At 47.0% G+C, this 18,976-nt stretch overlaps 1 protein-coding gene across 2 annotated transcripts; it reads right to left on the reverse strand.

Moving 5' to 3' along the window:
• Window positions 1–696: 696 nt before the first annotated feature.
• On the reverse strand, window positions 697–17,949 carry QDPR (quinoid dihydropteridine reductase). Of its 2 annotated transcripts, XM_032400057.1 has the most exons (7): window positions 17,753–17,946; window positions 15,305–15,397; window positions 11,273–11,369; window positions 8,922–9,062; window positions 5,183–5,291; window positions 3,694–3,777; window positions 697–1,383 (listed from the first exon to the last, which is right to left on the reverse strand). In XM_032400057.1, the coding sequence occupies exons 1-7, from the start codon at window positions 17,849–17,851 to the stop codon at window positions 1,278–1,280; spliced, it is 729 nt and encodes a 242-aa protein (XP_032255948.1). In that variant the 5' UTR covers window positions 17,852–17,946; the 3' UTR covers window positions 697–1,277. The 2 variants fall into 2 exon arrangements, with proteins under 2 accessions (XP_032255948.1, XP_032255949.1); XM_032400058.1 differs by lacking the exon at window positions 15,305–15,397 and having other exon boundaries at window positions 17,753–17,949.
• Window positions 17,950–18,976: the final 1,027 nt, after the last annotated feature.

Raw genomic sequence — 18,976 nt, forward strand, 5'->3', positions numbered from 1 at the left:
TGGACACGAACAATGAAACACTGTTCAGCCACAAAAAGGAACGAAGTACGGGCACCTGCTCCTTCATGGGTGAGCCCGGAAAACATGCGGAGTGAGAAGCCAGGCACCGAAGTCTGCCCGTTGCAGGGTTCCACTCACATGAAATATCCAGAACAGGTCATTTCGTAGAGACTGGAAGCAGATTCGCAGTCGCCAGGGCCTGGAGGCACAGGAAATGCGGAGTAACTGTTCAGTGGGGATGGGGTTTAATTTTGGGTAATGAGCGTATTTTGGAACTAGACAGCAGTGGTGTTTAAAGAATACCGTGAGCACACTAAATGCTACTCAATTTTCCACTTTAAAATGCTTGATTTTGTTATTTGAATTTTGCCTCAATAAAAATTGTTTTAAAGAATCAAAAAAGAGGCGCCTGAGTGGCTAAGTCGGTGAAGCATCTGCCTTCGGCTCAGGTCATGATCCCAGGGTCCTGGGATGGAGCCCCGCGCATCGGGCTCCCTGCTCTGGGGGGAGCCTGCTTCTCCCTCTCCCTCTGCCTGCCGCTCCCCCTGCTTGTGCACTCTGTCAAATAAATAAATAAAATATTTTAAAAGAGAGAAAAAACTTATCTCAGGCTATGAGTCCACCCCCTTCCCGTGATTGCTGTGCATTCATCTGTGACTGTATTTAAGACGCGGCTGATTAAAGAAGACAACACAATGAATGAAGTGCATTTATTGGGAAGATAGACTCCAAACGACCACAAGTAGTTCTGCTGCACTTTTGGCAACTGCACAGGAAAAGGGTATCTTAACAGAGTCCACGGGATTTCACTTACATCACAAAAGGAGTTTTAAGGCAGTTCAATTCAAGGCTGCAAAGATGATGTCCGCGACATAAACATCACATTCAATGGTAACTCGGGCCCCCCAAACATCCCCAGTATCAACAAATCTCTGAACTAGTCAGGTCAACAGCCACTGTCCAGGACAGAGAATCCGGGTCTCAAATGTAGTTCGAGACGACGCAGACAAAAGAGGCGCCCATTGGATACCTCCTCCTAAACCTTCGTAGCGAACACAGACTGATGGTGCCATCTGCAGGCCTCTGCCCTCATATATCTTTATTTCCCATCAACATTTTACACCATCCGAGGAGAACAAATGCACATTAGGAGAGAGGAAAAACAGGACTCACTATCTCGTACCACAAACAGGATTACAGAAAAAACAGGGCCAGACACAGCCACACTGAGATAGACGACTCATCTGGCAGGTCCCGAACAGGCACTGAGATGAAGCTTAAAAATATGCTGGGGTAAGCTCCGTCTTTCCCTCTGTGGTTACCACCTGGATCAGGCTCCCTGAGCTCGGTCGGTTTTTCCCTGTGATCCAGTCGTGGAAGGTTCTAGAACAAAGAAGATCAGCTTTACGTTTTCAAAGCAAAAATCTGGACATGTGCTTCCATTCATTCACATCAGTGGCTGGAGGGAGAGGAGATCAGCAGCAGCTATGGAAAAAGCCACAGAGACACACACCCAGGTCCCCGGGATCTCAGTACTCATTCGAATTTCCAAGTGGCAGGATTCGGCAAGATTTTAACTTTAGTGTTTGTATGTTTCTTCATTGTTGGAATCCTTTATAACATAGCAGTATGATTTTAAGTGACTAAGACTTTAATTAACTCTTAATTATCTCTTAGTTAATTCTAAGAGATAAACATGTACACAATACTTTATACATTGCTTTATTACTTTCCTAGAAATTTAAAAGAAAAGAAATTCATTTTTTTTCTTTTTTAATGAGTAAACATAAATGGAACACCCACAGCAATGGAAAAAGATACCAAAAAACAGACTATTACAATAAAATATGTCAAATGCAGGAATGGGGGGCATTAATTAGGGAACCCTGCTTGGGGGACTTGGAAAGACCTCCTCTAAGAAGACAGAAATTAAAAAGGACACCGCAAATTCACAAGGTAGAACAAGTAGCTGATAATTTTTCAAACAAAACATTTACATTTGAGTACATGTTCTCCCTCGACAATCCACCAGCTAGGACTCTGCACCTTCATTAACTGGGAAGCACACAAGAGATCCTGGGATATTCTTCAGTGCTGATCAGTAACCTGCTAGACCAGAGCTGATGTTTAATGTCAAGTCATTCGAGGGCCCACTCTTGACAGCTGAACAAGCCGAGGGCAGTAATTACATGGGCCCAAAGACCAAAGCACTGCTGAAACTCCCTGAAATACCATCCATGACCCTTCTCTGGGGCCGGGCAGGGCTTAGGAAGGCTCTGAAGGAGACCGGTTGAGGCTGGATGTGTCGGGGCCCGTGTGTTACTTATGCATGTTTCAAACTATCTTACTTCTTCATCTTCCTCAGCGGTCTGCAGTAGATGAGGGAGAACACTCAAAGCACAATTTATGCCAATCTGCCAGGTGAGTTTTCAAATCCCACAAGTGGTGTCATGATTTCTGGAACAAAGGACAGCTATCCCAGCCACTCTCTGTGGATCTATGGCTTGGCCCTAATTCAGACACATGACCCCAGGTGTTCCATCTAGAACCTGGGTCATGGATGTTGTTGGGAAGGACTGGCTTTTAAAAAAGAAACTTAAAGGCAAAACCCAATTCACACGTTGGGAGGCAGAAAGAACTACGGGCCTCGTTAAGACCACAGGCTCTGCAACCACACTACCTGCCTCAAATCTTGGCTCTGCTACATGATCTTAGGCACGTTCCTTAGCCCTCCTGCCCCCATGCCTCCAAGTCCCCAAACCTTAAATAAAGATGACAGCACCCCCCCCACACTGACTTGCTATGAACATTACATAAGGTAACAGTCAAGTGTTTAAAATGGTGCCTGGCACATAACAAGGGCTACCTAAAACTAGTTCCAAACATCATATGAAGTCCCCGCTATCTCTCGATTGAGTTCAAATAAGATGTAACCTTGGGCCAGAAGCACATCCCAAACTTGGCACATGCAGGCGCTGGGGGGGAAGGTCAGCCCCAGCTTGGTGAGGGCAGGGGCTGCACCTTATTCGTGTCCCTGTCCCAGGGCCCAGCACAGCACCTGGCCCACAGTGGGTGCTCGGGGAGTACGTGCCTACTACACAGAGGGCTTAGGGACTTGAGATCTAGACACACTCAACAGGGTGAGAATGCTCACTCTCTGTCCGTGATCTTCAAATGCCACCCATATTCACAAAGGGGTGAATGAGATTTGGGGAACAAAGGACACTTTCTGTAGGCCCGTGGCTCGGCGCTAAATCAGACACGGGAGCCCAGATGAAGTGATGTAGATCAGCATCTTACCCCCACACCGCTGCTCCTTGTTAGCAGACACGACGACATTAACAGGAGCGCAGGTTTACGGAGCACTTACTGCATGGGTCAGGCATTGTGCCAAGCCAAGCGCTTCCACATGTAATCCCCCTAACAATTAGGAAGGACCCCATTATACAGACGGGGCAACTGAGGCCTGGAGCAGTGAGACAACATGCTCAGGCTGGTCAGCTTGAGATTCAGACGTCAGCACTTATCAAGGCCTCTCTGAGATTCACACTGATGTGGGACACCCCCTCGGGGGCCTGGTGACCTCACAGAGCCACGTGTTAGCTAAGAGAACACGGCTTGTCCCCTGGTCTGTAAAAGGCGGACAACTGAGGCAGGCAGGTGCCAATATTATGACATCATGTCAATACTCACTCGACCAGGAACTCCAAGGGCGTCCAGGAACTGAAGTCGGCCTCGGGCATGAATTTTCTGTTCATCGGGGTATCCAGGGTCACCCTGCGGGGCACAGACACAGGCTTGTCATGTGTCCCTGCTGGCTCTCAGAATTACAGCTGCCCCATCCTCCTCGGCCAGGAAAACGCACCAAGAGCCTCCGGCCCCAGGGTGGCCGCATGTACACGGACGGGGCGATCCCGTGAGGATGGTCAGAGGGAAGCCAGGGAGCCCTCCACACTTACAGACAGCACGTCCGAGCCTAACTCAGGGAGCTGCTTCGTGACTTACCCTTCAGGAAGACAGGAACAAAATGAAAGAGCCTTTTTTTAAAACACAGTCCTGCCTTTTCTTTTTTTTTTTTTTTTTTAATCTATTTATTTGAGAGAGAGAATGAGAGAGAGCAAGCACATGAGAGGAGGGAGGGTCAGAGGGAGAAGCAGACTCCCCGCCGAGCAGGGAGCCCGATGCGGGACTCGATCCAGGGACTCCAGGATCATGACCTGAGCCAAAGGCAGTCGCCCAACCAACTGAGCCACCCAGGCGCCCAGTCCTGCCTTTTCTTAAATACAGTCTCTATGAAGTAAACCGCTGTGCTGTTTACATCTTTATTCGCTCCCTAAAATGTAGCCGACTCACCTCTCAGGATTTTTTTAAGGGTAGTAATAATAATATCCCTTTAAATATGGGGAAAAGACAGGCTCATCCTTTGTTTTTGTGGCTGTCTTCTATGAAACCTTATGATTCTCAGCAAGAGAACACAGAATTCAGACAGGTATGACTCTCCCAAGAACATTCAGGCCTTGGGAATCATTCAAAACAGCTGGCGGAGCAGGTCACAGACTCACACAGGCTCACAAGCGAACGGGAACCGGAAATCCCAGGACCCTCGAAGTCCCAATGGCCGCTTTATAGGACTGCAGGCAAGAGGCAAGCCAGCTGGTGCCGGCATCCTTCCAGCAGGAAGGACCTCTACCTCCAAAGCAGCTGCCTTGCCGGGGACAGCCGACTAGGGATCTACCTCCTGGTCACAAATAGGAGCGTCTCCCAGTTTCTCCCAGTCTCCTCAGACCCCGTCCCCCCACCACAGACACACACACACACACACACACACACTAAACACAATCTCTCTTCCACTGGCCTTATAATGACTTGAAAGAATTAAACCTATTACAATAAAATGTGTAGGCTACTTTTAATAAGGAGGGGCAGAGGGATGGAGAGAGGGAAGGAAAAAAAAAAAACAGAAAGGAAGAGGCCAGACAGACAGACCCACCCATCAGCCAGTCAACCATTCTGGACAGCCCGGGGATACTCCCAACTTCTGAAGAAGCATCTTCAGGGCCTCTGGCGAATTCTAGAAGCCAAGATGACAGCACACACAAGTCCCCGGCGGAAAGCTACTCAGATGTTAACTGTGGGCAGTGGGGCAGAGGTGGGCAGGGAACGGGAAGCCCCCAGCACTTACGGGAGCACGGCGATGGCCGCGGAGCCGGAAGGCATGCCGCTGTTCTTCCCGGCGAGGCTCTGGCAGAGCTGATGAACGGCGCCCTTGGCCATGCCGTAGCCGATCATCCCTGGGGAAAGGGGGAGAAAACAGTTCAGTGACCAGTGGCCGCCACAGTGGTCCAGAGACCACCACGCCAGTCTGGGAGGAAAGGAAGGAATGGACACCTGTAGAGAGAAAATGCACCTGTGATTCACCCCGCAGTTCACATTTATCCTAAAAACCATGAGGCCGATCTTATTTTTACCGCTGAGCAAACCGAGGCATGGACAGGGTACGTAAGGAGCCACCCGGGCTCACAAACGCACTTGTACCAAGGTTAAAGGCCAGGCGAGAGCTGCGTCTAAACCCTCAGATCAATACATGCTCGCGGGCGAGATGAAGCGGTCATCTGGAGTGCAGGCTGCCCAAGTTCAAATCCCAGCTCTTCCGCTCACCACTCAAGAAATCGCAGGCAAATTTTCAAAACCTTTCTAATCCTGTTACCCCAACTGGAAAATGGGGAGAAAGTACTTAACTGTGGGTTCGGCACAGGATAGGCGCTCAGTACATATTTCCCGTCAAATTAACAGAAGTAACGTGCCCTGGAGTGCCACTCGCTGTTTATAAAGTATAGCAGTTGAACAACTTTCACGTAAGGATACACTCCACCTATTACTCTTCCTTTCCTCCCACCAGTCAGCAAATATTTGCTGACTGAAGCAAGGCATGCCTTTTACTCAGACAGGTTTCCATTTGTCCCACGGACAGGTGGCAGGAACCCAGTCTCTCTCCCCCACAGCACCCAGCTGTGGATTCTCACTAACCAACAACAAAGAAGCAAGGTTAGTTGCTGTAAATGCCTCTCCTCCTTCAGAAAACCACTGTTTCTTTTGGAGATCAGCAGCCTCCTTAGAAAACCCCAGCACACATGCTGTTGAAGGTGTAACAGATGAGGAGACACCGAAGGCCCAGGGGAGGTGGGGACCACAGCCCAGCTGTGGAACCAATCACTGAACTCTCCAACAGCAACCTTGAATTGCAAAAGAGGGTCAACGTCTCAAAGAGTTACTTTGAAGCACAAGAAGATTTCACCATCTCTGGCTTCTCGGTCTCATCGGGGGAAGGAAGCCAACAGTGATATAAAGATCTAACAAACTCTGCAGGATTAAAATTAACCAGCGCACGAATCTTATGCACGCAACCCCAGGCCCCAGCAGACATCTAGGGCCCCCTCCTCATTCCACTCAAACAACACAATGAAGAAAGAAACAAGCAACCAGCAACAAGCTACCAGGGACCCTAATGACTTAATTCCACAGGATTCTACACAATGTGGATAAGGGGATCATTTGCAAGATGCGAAAAAATGCATTCATGGAAAAGATACTTTCAATTATTAAAATGATCAGTGTAGTCCCTAAAGACTAATTTCCAAACACTGTACAGATCCCTAAATGGTAAACAAGTAATCACCTTCCTTCTGATAGTTTATCCACCAGGAGACGGTCTACAAATACAAGCTTGGACATGGGGGGGCGGGGGGGGTTTCCTGAGTACTTTTCCAAGAGAAAACTTTCCAGTTTTGAACAACCGTTCTTGTGCTTGAAGGACCGACCACTAAGCCCGTTTGTCATTTACTTCTGGATTATACATAGATCTCCCCAGATCACTCTGGGATCTGAATCAAAGCTAAAAGACTTCATGACTCAAATAAATTTAACAACAACTAACTAAGAACTTAAAAGATGAGCAAGCTTATTAATATATGAAACAGAAATAGCTGGGCTTTTAAAGTCAGTCTGGAATATACAATAATAAAAGTTCACACTGATTACTGACTCTATAGTATCTTTCTAAGCCATTTACATCCACTAAGATATTTACAAGTCACAACCACCATATAGAGGAGGTACTATTATTTATCCCCATTTTACAGATGACAAAACTGAGGCCCAGAGAGGTTAAATAATTTGCCAAGTATCACACAAGAAGTGGCCAAACCACAACAGAAAACCAACCAGTGCGGTTCCAGAACTTGCAGTCTTAACCAGTATCCACAACTATAACTAAAAAAGATACTTAAAAGCCAAAATAAAGGAAGAGACTGTTTTGCCCTTTAGAAAAATCAAGTCTTTTGGTCGCAGGGTTTTATTTTTTAAATGGCAAGCTATTTACTCATTTCATTACTCACTTTCTAGTGCCTCTGCTCTATGTCACCTTTAATAAAAATCAGATCTCAACCAAACTAACACCTAACATTTACCCAGCTGTAACTGCTGCAAGAGCCATGGACGTATAAGACCACATGCTCCAAGACACCTAATAAGAAAACGAGTGGCAAGAAATTGTTAATTTGTAAGAGCCTCACACTTTAGTGACTACACTAAAATTGAAAAAGGTGCTCAAGGTTTCTACCACTTACTAAAAGCCCCCTCCCCAAAACAACCACCCTTCCTTTTTATTCAGAGCTTACTTAGGTAGCGGAGGTAGACACTTTCTGTGTCCCTGTGCTGTCCCCCACCCCACTTAAATTTCATCAGCCTTATCCCAAAGATATGTGTTGAATTGTACCCCCAAAATTCACGTGTTGGAGTCCTAACCTGAGCTACCTCAGAATGTGATTGTATTTGGAGACAAGGTCTTTAATGGGGTCATGAAATTAAAATGAGGTCTTTGGGCCCTAAAGCAATCTGACTGGTGTCCTTACAAGAAGAGGGGATCAGGACCCAGACCCACACAGAGGGAAGACCATGAGAGGACACAGGGAGCAGACGCCAACTGCAAGCCCAGGAGAGAGGCCTCAGAAGACACCGCCCTGCCGCACCTCCGTCTCAGGCTTTCCGGCCCCTAGGATCCGTGAGAAAGTAAGTTTCTGTGTTTAAGCCCCCGAGGCCACGGTCTGTTGTCACGGCAGCCCCAGGAAACACGGACGGAGTAAAAATGCCAAGGAAAACCCGCACCTGTGTGATGCAGGAGAACAAACATGCAATTTAGAAATGATCAGGGTTTTGGCTCAAAGTAAATCTACAGCTCACTGGCGACATCACGACCAGTTACTTCCCCTAAGTTCTACTCCGCTTCCCTGTAAATGGAAAAGGTAAGAACCATCCACCTCAGGAGTAAATGAGAATATACGCCAAAGGAAAAGAGTGGCTCTAAGAGGGCTCGGCCCACACTGGGCACTGTCTACACGTCCGTGCCTCCAAGCCTCACAGCTACACTTCGGGGAGGCGTTACAGTCACTCACGACAGCAGAATTTGGTCAAAGACATCAAATCATCTGTTCAAAGCCCCTCAGCTCAGGTGAAGAATCCACAGCTAGCTTCCCTTACTCTACAGCCCCCACCGCTTCCAGAGGCTGAGCGGCTTCCCAGGGGCACACGGACACCGTACGATGACGATAAAACTTGTTTATTAACTGATTAATATCTAGCTCAGCACCACCCATTCCCTGGGTGGATCCCAGATAAAGGAAGCGGGTGGGAGTGCCAGATTACAGGACTCTGTCCCCACCACCAGCATGAAGACAGTGCACACAGAAGGGTCAGGAGTCCTTCCCCTAAAAAGATCCAGGCCTCAAGGAAGCAAACTCCACCCAGCTGTACAGCGTCTTGGAGGGTGAAGGGCTCCCAGGTCCCTGACCTCAGGGAATCACCCAGCAGCCCAGGGGGGCAAGGGTGAGCACTCCCATTTCACAGACTGGGAAATGAAAGCCTACCAGGAGTCCCGTCAAGGGCGGCCTTGGCACCAGCCAAGGTCAGGAGGCCTCCTTCCTTGAGGTGCTTGGTGGCCAGGTGGCTGGAGATGGTCGACGTCCACATGCTTTGCTTCCACATCAGGTCACAGTTTTTAAAGAGAGCTGTGCAGAGAAAGAACAACCCATGAGCTCAGCATTCGCAGGGAAGACACTGGAAGGTGAGCTCCAGTCATGGCGTCCACTGAGGAAGCCCAGACAGCCACCCCTACCCTCCCAGTCCCTGGTTACAAGGTCCAGTCCAAACAGTACAGGGCCCGTGGTCAGAGAGACTCAGGTTCAAATCCGGACCATGTGCTGACCTGCGTCTCAGCTTCCTCACCTGTTAACAAATACACCGGACTGGCTCTAACTCAAAAACTGTTCTACTTTATGAACGGCATGAGACTCGGAATAAGAACCCATATGTCTAAGTCAGGTTTTACCTGGGATAAAAATGTGAGGGACTAGTACTGCATGGACATAAAGAGGGATATAGAGCTACATTTTGTATGGCTGAAAGTTTAACGCCAGCTTTAAAGACTTTTTAAAAGAAAGCTGATATAACAACCATTTCACGCTTATTTGTCACCCTCTAGCCTTGCCTGAGACGTGGTGGGGAATAAGTGCTAATGTATATCACATCACCGGCTGGGCAAGACACCCATAATCCAGACAGAAAGGCCTCCCGATACAGGACGATGGGCATTCAGGAGGTGATAACCAAGTTACGGCATTTCCTGGCTACCAAGGACTAGACCAAAAAAAAAAAGTCATCAACTCTTATTCCCAAAACACACAAAAGGCCATCAGGGTGTTTTGCCAATCTGATCACCCCACAAAATACCAACTTTACGTGTAACTGATTTCACAGAGAATCAACTCCTTTTTACATAGCTTTGACTGATCAACACAGAAGGAATGATAGAATTTAAAAACCACAGGCTCAGGCAGAGATTATCAATGGAGGCTTAAAATCATTAGGTTTGGGGAATTTGAGACCCTCAAGGTGCTTAGAAATAGGACATTCACACACAATGCCAAAGTAGCATCCCACAATCACTTACTAATTACAAACAGAAAAATGTACCTTCACAATGAAAGTCTGTCACCACCACCTTAACCAACCACCCAACTTGTCATCACTGTGGATGGGTTTGGTGATCTGACACTGTTAAGTATCCCAACATAATGTCACATGAAGCACATATGCCTCAGGAAGAACGCTTACCTCCAAAATACTTAACCTGAATCTAAGTAAGTCTCTCGATCTAAATTCTAGTTCACAGGAAATACCATAGACAAGGGAACAAGGTACATGATGCTTTAAAGAAAGTAGGATAGACAGTCTATGGGGAAAGTACCCTGAACTCACCAAGTCTATCACAGAAAAAAAAAAAAAATTCTAGATTAAGAGACTAAAAATAACAAAATGCAATGCATAAACCCTGACTGGAATATTTAGGTGGGGAAAAATAAAAAACAATGATACAAGATTTGGAATAAATTGGGGAATTCAAATACAGTCTGAGTATCATTAATCTTATAGAATTATTATTAATTTTCTTAGATATGGTAATGGTATTATGAGAATGTAGGAGAATGGGTTGACTCCCTGAGGATGCATTACGAAGGACGGCGAAATGTCAACTTACTTGCAAATGATTAACAAAAAAATACACACGCAGGATACCCACGCACCAGAAAGCAAGAGAGCACGAGTCCAGCAAATGTTAGTTACTGAAACTAGATAGAGGAAACAGGGTGTTCAAGAACTGTTCTTTCAACTTCTCTGTATGCTTGAAAATTTTCATAATGAGTTGAAAAATGTACGCAGCTTTATTTTAAGTAACCATTTTTTATTTATTTATTTGAGCGAGAGAGTAAGCGAGAGACAGAACACGAGCGGAGGGGAAGGGGCAGGGAGAGGGAGGAGAGGACTTCCCGCTGAGCAGGGACCCTGAGATCATGACCTGAGCCTAAGGCAGGCACCCAACCAACTGAGCCACCCAGGCGCCCCCGTACTCAGCTTTAATACATCACACATCCCCCAGTTCCCAGTAAGAGGCCCTGAAAGATTAGGGGGGAAACAATGCTGATTTCATTCTTCTTCTATTCTAAACTTCAAACTCAACGTCCCTCTCCCCTAACCCCATTTATGGGAAGTTTTTCCTTCATTTGTCACATGGGAGGTTAATCCCTACCTCACAGAGCTATGGCAAAGATTCTAGGCGAAACACAGAAAACATCTGGCCTGGCACACAGGATGGACCCAGTCCGCGCCGGCTGGACAAAGAGCAGAGTGGAATGATTGATTAACGCAGGAAAGGACTCACACTTGGATCTGGCATTGCCCCCAGCCCAGCCTCCGGCCACACAGAGGACGGCGTCCACCTTCTCTTCACCTAAGAGCTTTCCGACCTCAGCAGTCACCTTAAACGAAAGGGACAAAAAGGTGCATAAACCATCACGTAAACCTGAACAGGCTAACACCTTTACAGACACCTCTGTTTATTTCTCACGTCGTTTTGAAGTCAGTTAACAGCACCCGGCAATTAACACTCTGGAAAATTAGATGCAGGACCAATCTACAACAAGCATTTTGGATCTATTTTGGATAGAGAAGCCCCAACTACATTTCAATGTGATTTTTATAAAGCAATCTAGAGTCTTCTTTGGAACATCCTGAAGGGTTGGGACATAAGCATGCCTGGAATAAAACAATTAGTAAAGAAAAGTAGGAGAAGGCTTTAAAAAAATTCACCGAGAGCTTCACTGCCCACAGCTAACCTTTTGGTATATTTCTTTCCAGACTTTCTTCACGCATCACAGAATCATAATTTGAGATAATCAATTCTTTTCTCCCCTCAGTACAAAAATCCCTTTAAGTACAACTCCAAATCAAAATGCCAATGAGAAATTATATTTTTTAAAAAGAACAATAAAAAATAATCAACTACACTTCAATTAAAAAAAAATACAGTCAATGGCAAAATGTTGGTAAATACAGATACGTGGTGTTCATTTATCTCTCTACTTCTGTTTGAAATTTTTAAGTGTTGAAAATATACACATGTCCTTTTGTTACAATTTATTAAAACAAAAATCTGGCAAGACAGGCAATTCTAGCCATCGACCACGGCCCTTTCACACTGCTCCAGAATGGCTGAGATGACTTGACCGAAGACCCAAGACCCTGTATCTTTGCCAGAAGCAACATTCCTGTCCCCCACCTCTTTCCCCAACAATCTCTGAGGCCTCTAATCACTCCCTCCAAGAGAATGCTTGGGCAATGGAAACCAATCTTTCCTCTCCCTACTCCCCATACCTACATCTTTCCTCTTAAGAAATTCCTGAATTTCCCCTGGCCTCTACTCATGAGTATCTCACCTAATCCTGCCTTATGTTGTTGACCTTCCTCCTGTTACCCTGGTGACCAGGCTACCCCTGCCCCTCATTCTTAACCCAAGTCCTGTTACCAAGAGCCCAGATCCCAGCTGCCGGAAGTTGGAGACCTCTCAATGTCCATATGTACACACAGCCCTGCGCATGTTCTACTCTTTGGGGAAGCATGCAGCCCACAAAAACAATACACCTATTTGACTTGTTTTTACAACATCTATACATTTTTAAATTCCTCCCCCTTCAGTTTTGCTCTGTGCCCAATAGTTTTCTACAGACTCAATGCCTTTCAGGGCGCCTGGGTGGCTCCGTCGGTTAAGCCTCCAACTCTTGATTTTGGCGCAAGTCATGATCTCAGGGTTGTGGATCTAGCCCCATGTGAGATTCTCTCTCTCCCTCTCCCTTTATCTCCTCTCCCTCTCCCTTTATCTCCTCTCCCTGCCGCACACCAAAAAAAAAAAAAAAAAAAAGATTTAATGCCTTTCTCACATCTTATCTCCTCACTGTCTCTAGTGAATTTCCTGCCTTGGGGGGTCAATTTTACATGTATTAGGATTGAATTTCCTCTTCCGAAGCCTTAAAAACAAAAACTGGATATCATGCTGTTTGTCCAGAAATTCTTAATTGGGTGAATGGGGGATTAGGGAGAGTTAAAGGTTTTAAAATCTGAGCTTGAAATAACTAAGGCATCTCTCCATCTTTGTCTTTAAAATGCACTGTCAAGTCTCAGATGGGGACAATTTCAAAAATGCACATGACATCAGAAACCTGCAATTAACAGGAATAGACAAGACAGTGAAGACAGACAGAAACACTGATTACAGAGAACCACATCCAGAAGAGCTGCTGACACCCAAACCCAGGTGCTTCCTTGCATTTAGTTTAGCTATTATTACTTCGTTCACATGGAGCTATGTTGCTGGGAGGCAGCTTAGCACGTGGTCAAGAATGCAGAGACCAAACCCCCACTGCCTAGGTTCAAATCCCAACTATACCACCTCCTGCCTGTTTGACCTTGAGCAAACACCAGAGCCTTTCTTGGCTTCAAATTCCCCGTTTCCAGAAGAGAGATCAATCAGAAGCTTTGTTTTGGGAGTGTTACAGAGATTAAGCAAGTTAAAGTGAATAAAGCACTTAGAACGGTGCCTGACACATAACAATGCCTAGTTGGGTTGTATTATTAATCCCATTAAGGCCAACAGGTATCATCAGGTACAGGAATCATTAGGATCACGTCAAGAAAAGTAAGAACAACAAAAATCTATATTCTGGAGTAAGTCAGCTGGCTTTTTATATTCTAACCTCTGTCAAATTGATGCTTTAGAAAGAGCAAATGAGCAGCTCAGTTTGGGTTATTTTATTTTTAAATTTTTAGACTTATACATGTATACATTTGGAGGAATGGATTGGAAGGAAATACTACAAAACATTACATTGTGGGACTAAAAATGATTTCCCCTTCTTTTTGTTTTATTTAATTTTCTACATCATACATGTATCAGTTTTTTTTTTAAGATTTTATTTATTTATTTGACAGAGAGAGAGAGAGATACCACAAGCAGGGGGAGCAGAAGGCAGAGGGAGAGCAGGGAGCCTGATGCGGGGCTCGAGCTCAGGACCCATGACCTGAGCCAAAGGCAGACGCTTAACTGACTGAGCCACCCAGGCACCCCCACGTATCACTTATTAAAATTTTAAATATTTGTTAAAAAACACAGCTAAGGACCACCAAACAGATTACTAGAGAAAGCATACTAAACAAAGAGCAGACCCTGAGCTTATTAAAGTTGTTAATAAGTCTCTTTCATTTTTTTTTCTTTTAAAGATTTTTCCATTTTAGAGAAGGAGAGAGAATCCTCAAGCAGACTCCCCACTGAGCACGGAGCCTGACATGGGGCTCGATCCCAGGACCCAGAGATCATGACCTGAGCTGAAATCAAGAGTCAGATGCTCAACCAACGAAGCCACCCAGGCGCCCCAATAAGTCTCTTATTAGAAAATCCACGCTCCCTAATCCACCGCCAGCTAGCCTGTTGGCCACGTCACTTAAGTGTCTGAAACTCGGTCTCCCACGCTACAAAATGGGTCTTTCCCCACCTGCCCGCCTGCCTCATTGAGTGCTTACAAACACACCACACGAAAAAGGAGATTTCCTTGGGAATGTGGGCTGCAGTGACGGCATGACAACCAGAGACAGCACAGTGCCCCAAGCAGCTTGCAGGAACGGCTCTTCCGGAAAGATCGGCCCACTTAGGAGCATCTCTGATATTCAAACCAAGATGGCCATCAACTTGCTGACACTGCTTCCTTCCAGGCAATCACATGATCACGGGGAGAAACAGGGGTATTTCACCATTTACTTACATATTTGTTTGACTTCTGGTTTTACATTAGCCTATCATTTTATAATTAAAAATAACCTCTTTTGTTAGTATTCATGCTTTGAACTGGAGAGCCCCACTTTTTAGAATGCATCCTAAATAATCAGAGATTGAAACAAAGATGTTCACCACAGGATTCTTGATAATGGTAAAAAAGAAAAACTGCAAAACCCTTACATGTGCAGGAAGTGGAAACTAAGGAAATTAAAAATCACACGCCGACAGAAAGGAGGTTTTTTAAGTGGTCTGAGGAGTATTTAAATGCTAAGTTCAAAAAAAAAAGCTCACCATAAAATATAAAATACAAGATTATCTCAACTTATAAAACTAAAAACATACAGTATGGATAGGAAAGACAAGAAAACGGGCCAAAACGTGAACAGTGAGCTAACCAGAAATGGATTACGAGTAATTTATCTTCTTTGCATTTTTTTGTTTTTACTTTTTCCAAATTTCCCTCAATAAGCACAAATGGCTTTCATCAACAGAGAATATTAGTTGAAGAAAAAAAAGAACCCATCACCCCCTCCCCAGGGTCTCCCTGCCACAGTGCTTGGGAAGGTGGGGGGCCTTTTCTGGAATTACCTGGTCAGCCTGCTCCGTAAACGAGTCTGTCATTTTAACTACAACACTAGCACTGGCCTCTTCATTCTCCACCACATCGATGCTGGCAACCCACTGGCATGGAAGAGAAAACAGCTTTGGTCAAGAGACAGTAAGTTGTAATTCCATTAAAGATCCACACCCTGAAATGGGGACAGTGGGGACAGATAAGAGACTTAAAAGAAAACCCACTAGGGTGCCTGGGTGGCTCAGTTGGTTAAGCGACTGCCTTCGGCTCAGGTCATGATCCTGGAGTCCCTGGATAGAGTCCCACATCGGGCTCCCTGCTCGGCAGGGAGTCTGCTTCTCCCTCTGACCCTCCCCCCTCTCATGTACTCGCTCTCTCTCATTCTCTCTCTCTCAAATAAATAAAAAAAAAAAAAAAAAAGAAAACCCACTAGAGAAAGGATCTCACTCCTGACCTCTCGCCATCCTTACAGGGACATCTGGCTTCAGTCAGGTACCTCCCCGTTACCAAGCCCCAGCCTAGCCCTTCTGCTTCCAAACCTCACCTTCCTCCTCCCCTCTCACTTTTGAAGCCAAACCCTGCACCTTCAGAGACGCCTAGACCAGGGGTCTGCAAAAATCTTGGTATGTAAAGGGCCAAATATTTTGCTGGTCATGTGGTCTGTGTTGCAAGACTCAGATCTGATACTTTAACCAGCCACAGACAATATAGATAAATGAACGGAGGTGGCTATGTCCCAATAAAACTTCAAGCACTACAACTCCAGAAATGTGAATTTCATGTAATTTTCACATGTCACAAACTAGTATTCTTTTGATTTTTTTTTCCCCAACCATTTAAAAAATGTGAAACCATTCTTAGATCTTGGGCTGTACAAAAACTGATGGCAGGCCAGATTCGGCCCTCGGAGGACTACAGTTTCCAGACCCCTGCCCTCCAGCACAGAGGGATGGCTTTGGGTCCTCATCCTGCAAACTAGTGCCTTTCTCATGGGGGTTAACAATTAACAGGGTTAGTGTGAACATTAACTGCAAAAAGCTCCGGGCAGAGGTGACATCCAGTTCCAGGGCCCCAAGGTCCACAGGCCCCGGAGATAAATATCTCTACCACAAGCTTTGAAGAACACAGCATTTATTCAAAAACACTCACTACTTCTTTGTCACCAGCCACGGGGGATACACACACAAAGAAAAGGTTGTATCCCAGCCCCTCCCAGAGCTCCTAGAAATGAAGAGATAGGGCGGGGGAGACAGGTAAATCAGCGTGCCAGATTCTGCCAAGTGCCCCCACCAGGGGAACCCACAGGCCTCACCTCTGGAACGCATGGATACCAAGAGAATCCACTACATTCAAGTTTGGGGAAGAGTAAATGAAATTAAGAGTATGTAGGAATACAGTGCCTAGCTTGCCGCCAGCACTCCTTACATGTTCCCACTCTCACCCCTGCAGACCCTGGAAGACGCCTCAAAACAGTCTTCCCAAGTTCAGAGTAGGAAGCCAGTGGTGTGTTTAGAATCCCTTAGAAGTCCTATAGCCAGGTTCTGAACCAGAAGGAAACCCTCTCTCCCTGGTTCCTGGGCACCCTGGGTACTAACTAAACCCCTCAGGGGAAGCTCCCCAGAGCTTCCAGCACATTTTGTGCTGGGACATATGCAGCTGAGAAGACACAGGGCGGATCCGGTCTCCACCAGGAACGAGCTGAGCCCCGCCTGGTGGCTGGGGTCAGGGTCTCTGACCACGGGTCAGTTCCACTCCTACTTGCCCCCTGCAGGGAGCAATACCTGATTATGAAAAGTAGTTGCAATTGTCTTTGCAAAACGAAGAAGCCACCAGCATTTGCGGGGCTGAGCCTTCAAAATACCAGGTCCAAGGCTGGCTGAAGGAACGGGCTAATTATAGTAATACTAATAGCTAACATTGCAACAGCTTTTACCACGAGTCCAATACTTTACAACCACACCAATGATCCCATTGAATCCGCATAATCCCCTAAGGGGTAAATACTAACATTATCCCCATTTTACAGATGGGAAACTGAGGTTCGAGGGCGTTAAGCAGTAAGTTCACGATTATAGAACTAGTAACCCACGCCAGGCAGTCAAATTCCAGAGCGTCCTTCTCACTGTCTCTCCCTGTACCCTCAAGCCCGCTCCCCTTCATTCCCCTCTGGAATTCTCCCCGGAGCCATACCCGACTTTCTAGGCCTGGCAGAGACGGAGCCAACAGCCCCACCCCTCACCTCCTTGCAGAGCACAGGCCCGGCACGTAGGGCGCGGCGTGGGCACGCACTCGTAGCCAGGAACGTAAACCTGTGCATGCTCGTGCAAGCACTCACGTCTGGGGGTGCGCAGGGGCCCCGGCTTTATCCAGTCGGCCCTCCCGAGCTGCACGGGTAGGCCCCTCTGCTCCCCAATCACCAGCGTTCCCGACCGCCCCAGCCCGCGGAGACCCGGCCGAATTACCCAGTTGCGGGCCCGGAACGCCTGCACGCATCGCGAGCCCAGCGCGCCCCTGCCGCCGTACACCAGCACCCGGCGCGCCTCGCCCGCTGCCGCCGCCATCCTGCTCCTCCCGCCCGGCTCCCGAAGCTCCGACTGCCCCGAGCCCGAACGCGGCGCCCCGGATCGCCCGGCCCCGCCCCGGCCAAGAGGGACCGCGCGGCCGCTGATCCCGCGTGAATCTCGCGCGGGGCCCGCTGCTGCCGCCTAGCGCGCGGCCACGCTGGGCGAGCACCGACACCCTGCAGGTGCACCCGCAGAGCCCCGCGGCCCGCGGGCCTGCGGGTGCCGGGCACCCGGGGCGTGCAGGGCGCGGGGCTAAGGGTGGGGAATCTGCGCTCACGATGCTTGAGAGTCCACTGGGGAGACAGCACAAACCATGTATATATCTTACCTTTATTTTTATTTTTTATTTTTTTTTTTTTTTAAGATTCCATTCATTTATTTGACAGAGACACAGCGAGAGAGGGAACACAAGCAGGGGGAGTGGGAGAGGGAGAAGCAGGCCTCCCGCCGAGCAGGGAGCCCGATGTGGGACTCGATCCCAGGACCCTGGGATCATGACCTGAGCCGAAGGCAGACGCTTAACGACTGAGCCACCCAGGCGCCCTGTATATATCTTACCTTTAAATAAGAGTGCAGGCTCTGCAGCTCGACTGCCTGGCTTCCCTGTTTAACAGCTGTGTGGCCCTAAGCAATTCGCTTAACTGCTCTGTGCCTCAGTCTCCCCTCGGCAAAATGGGAATACTAATGGTCTGTCCTCCTAGGGTTTTGGAAAGGATTTTAAAAAATAATACTAGAGTATTAGACTACATACTGTGTGGCCAGAGGTAGGGGCTCAATAAATGCAGATTGAGCATTATTAATATTATTATTTTCGCCACTACTTCTGTTACAGACACTGCACTTCTTAGAGAGTGTGAGTTTACAAGAAAAAAATGCCAGGCTCTGTTAGGAGGGGCAGTGGGTACCATTTGGTGGGGCTTAAGTGTGGACCTTTAACATTCTGGACAAAGGGGGTCTTAACGTACAGTCACAGAGGTCCAAAAACATTATTATGGGACTTACATCTTGAACTGTGTCTCTTCCAGACCACAGGCCTGTTGTGCCATATGGAGTCATATTTTTTAGAACTCCTGTAATAATTTTCGTGGGGGGGGGGTTTGTTGTTGTTGTTTTAAAAGCATT

This window comes from Phoca vitulina, unplaced genomic scaffold, assembly GCF_004348235.1.
Source record: "Phoca vitulina isolate PV1807 unplaced genomic scaffold, GSC_HSeal_1.0 scaffold3, whole genome shotgun sequence".
Lineage (NCBI taxonomy): Eukaryota > Metazoa > Chordata > Mammalia > Carnivora > Phocidae > Phoca > Phoca vitulina.

Bases quoted from the DNA above. Each gene is read 5' to 3' on its own strand.
- QDPR (XM_032400057.1), bottom strand. From the start codon at position 17,851: ATGGCGGCGGCAGCGGGCGAGGCGCGCCGGGTGCTGGTGTACGGCGGC. The intron at 15,398-17,752 runs GTAATTCGGCCG...CTTCCATGCCAG, and splicing joins CGTTCCGGGCCCGCAACTGG to TGGGTTGCCAGCATCGATGT. The intron at 11,370-15,304 runs GTAATTCCAGAA...CTTTCGTTTAAG, and splicing joins TTACGGAGCAGGCTGACCAG to GTGACTGCTGAGGTCGGAAA.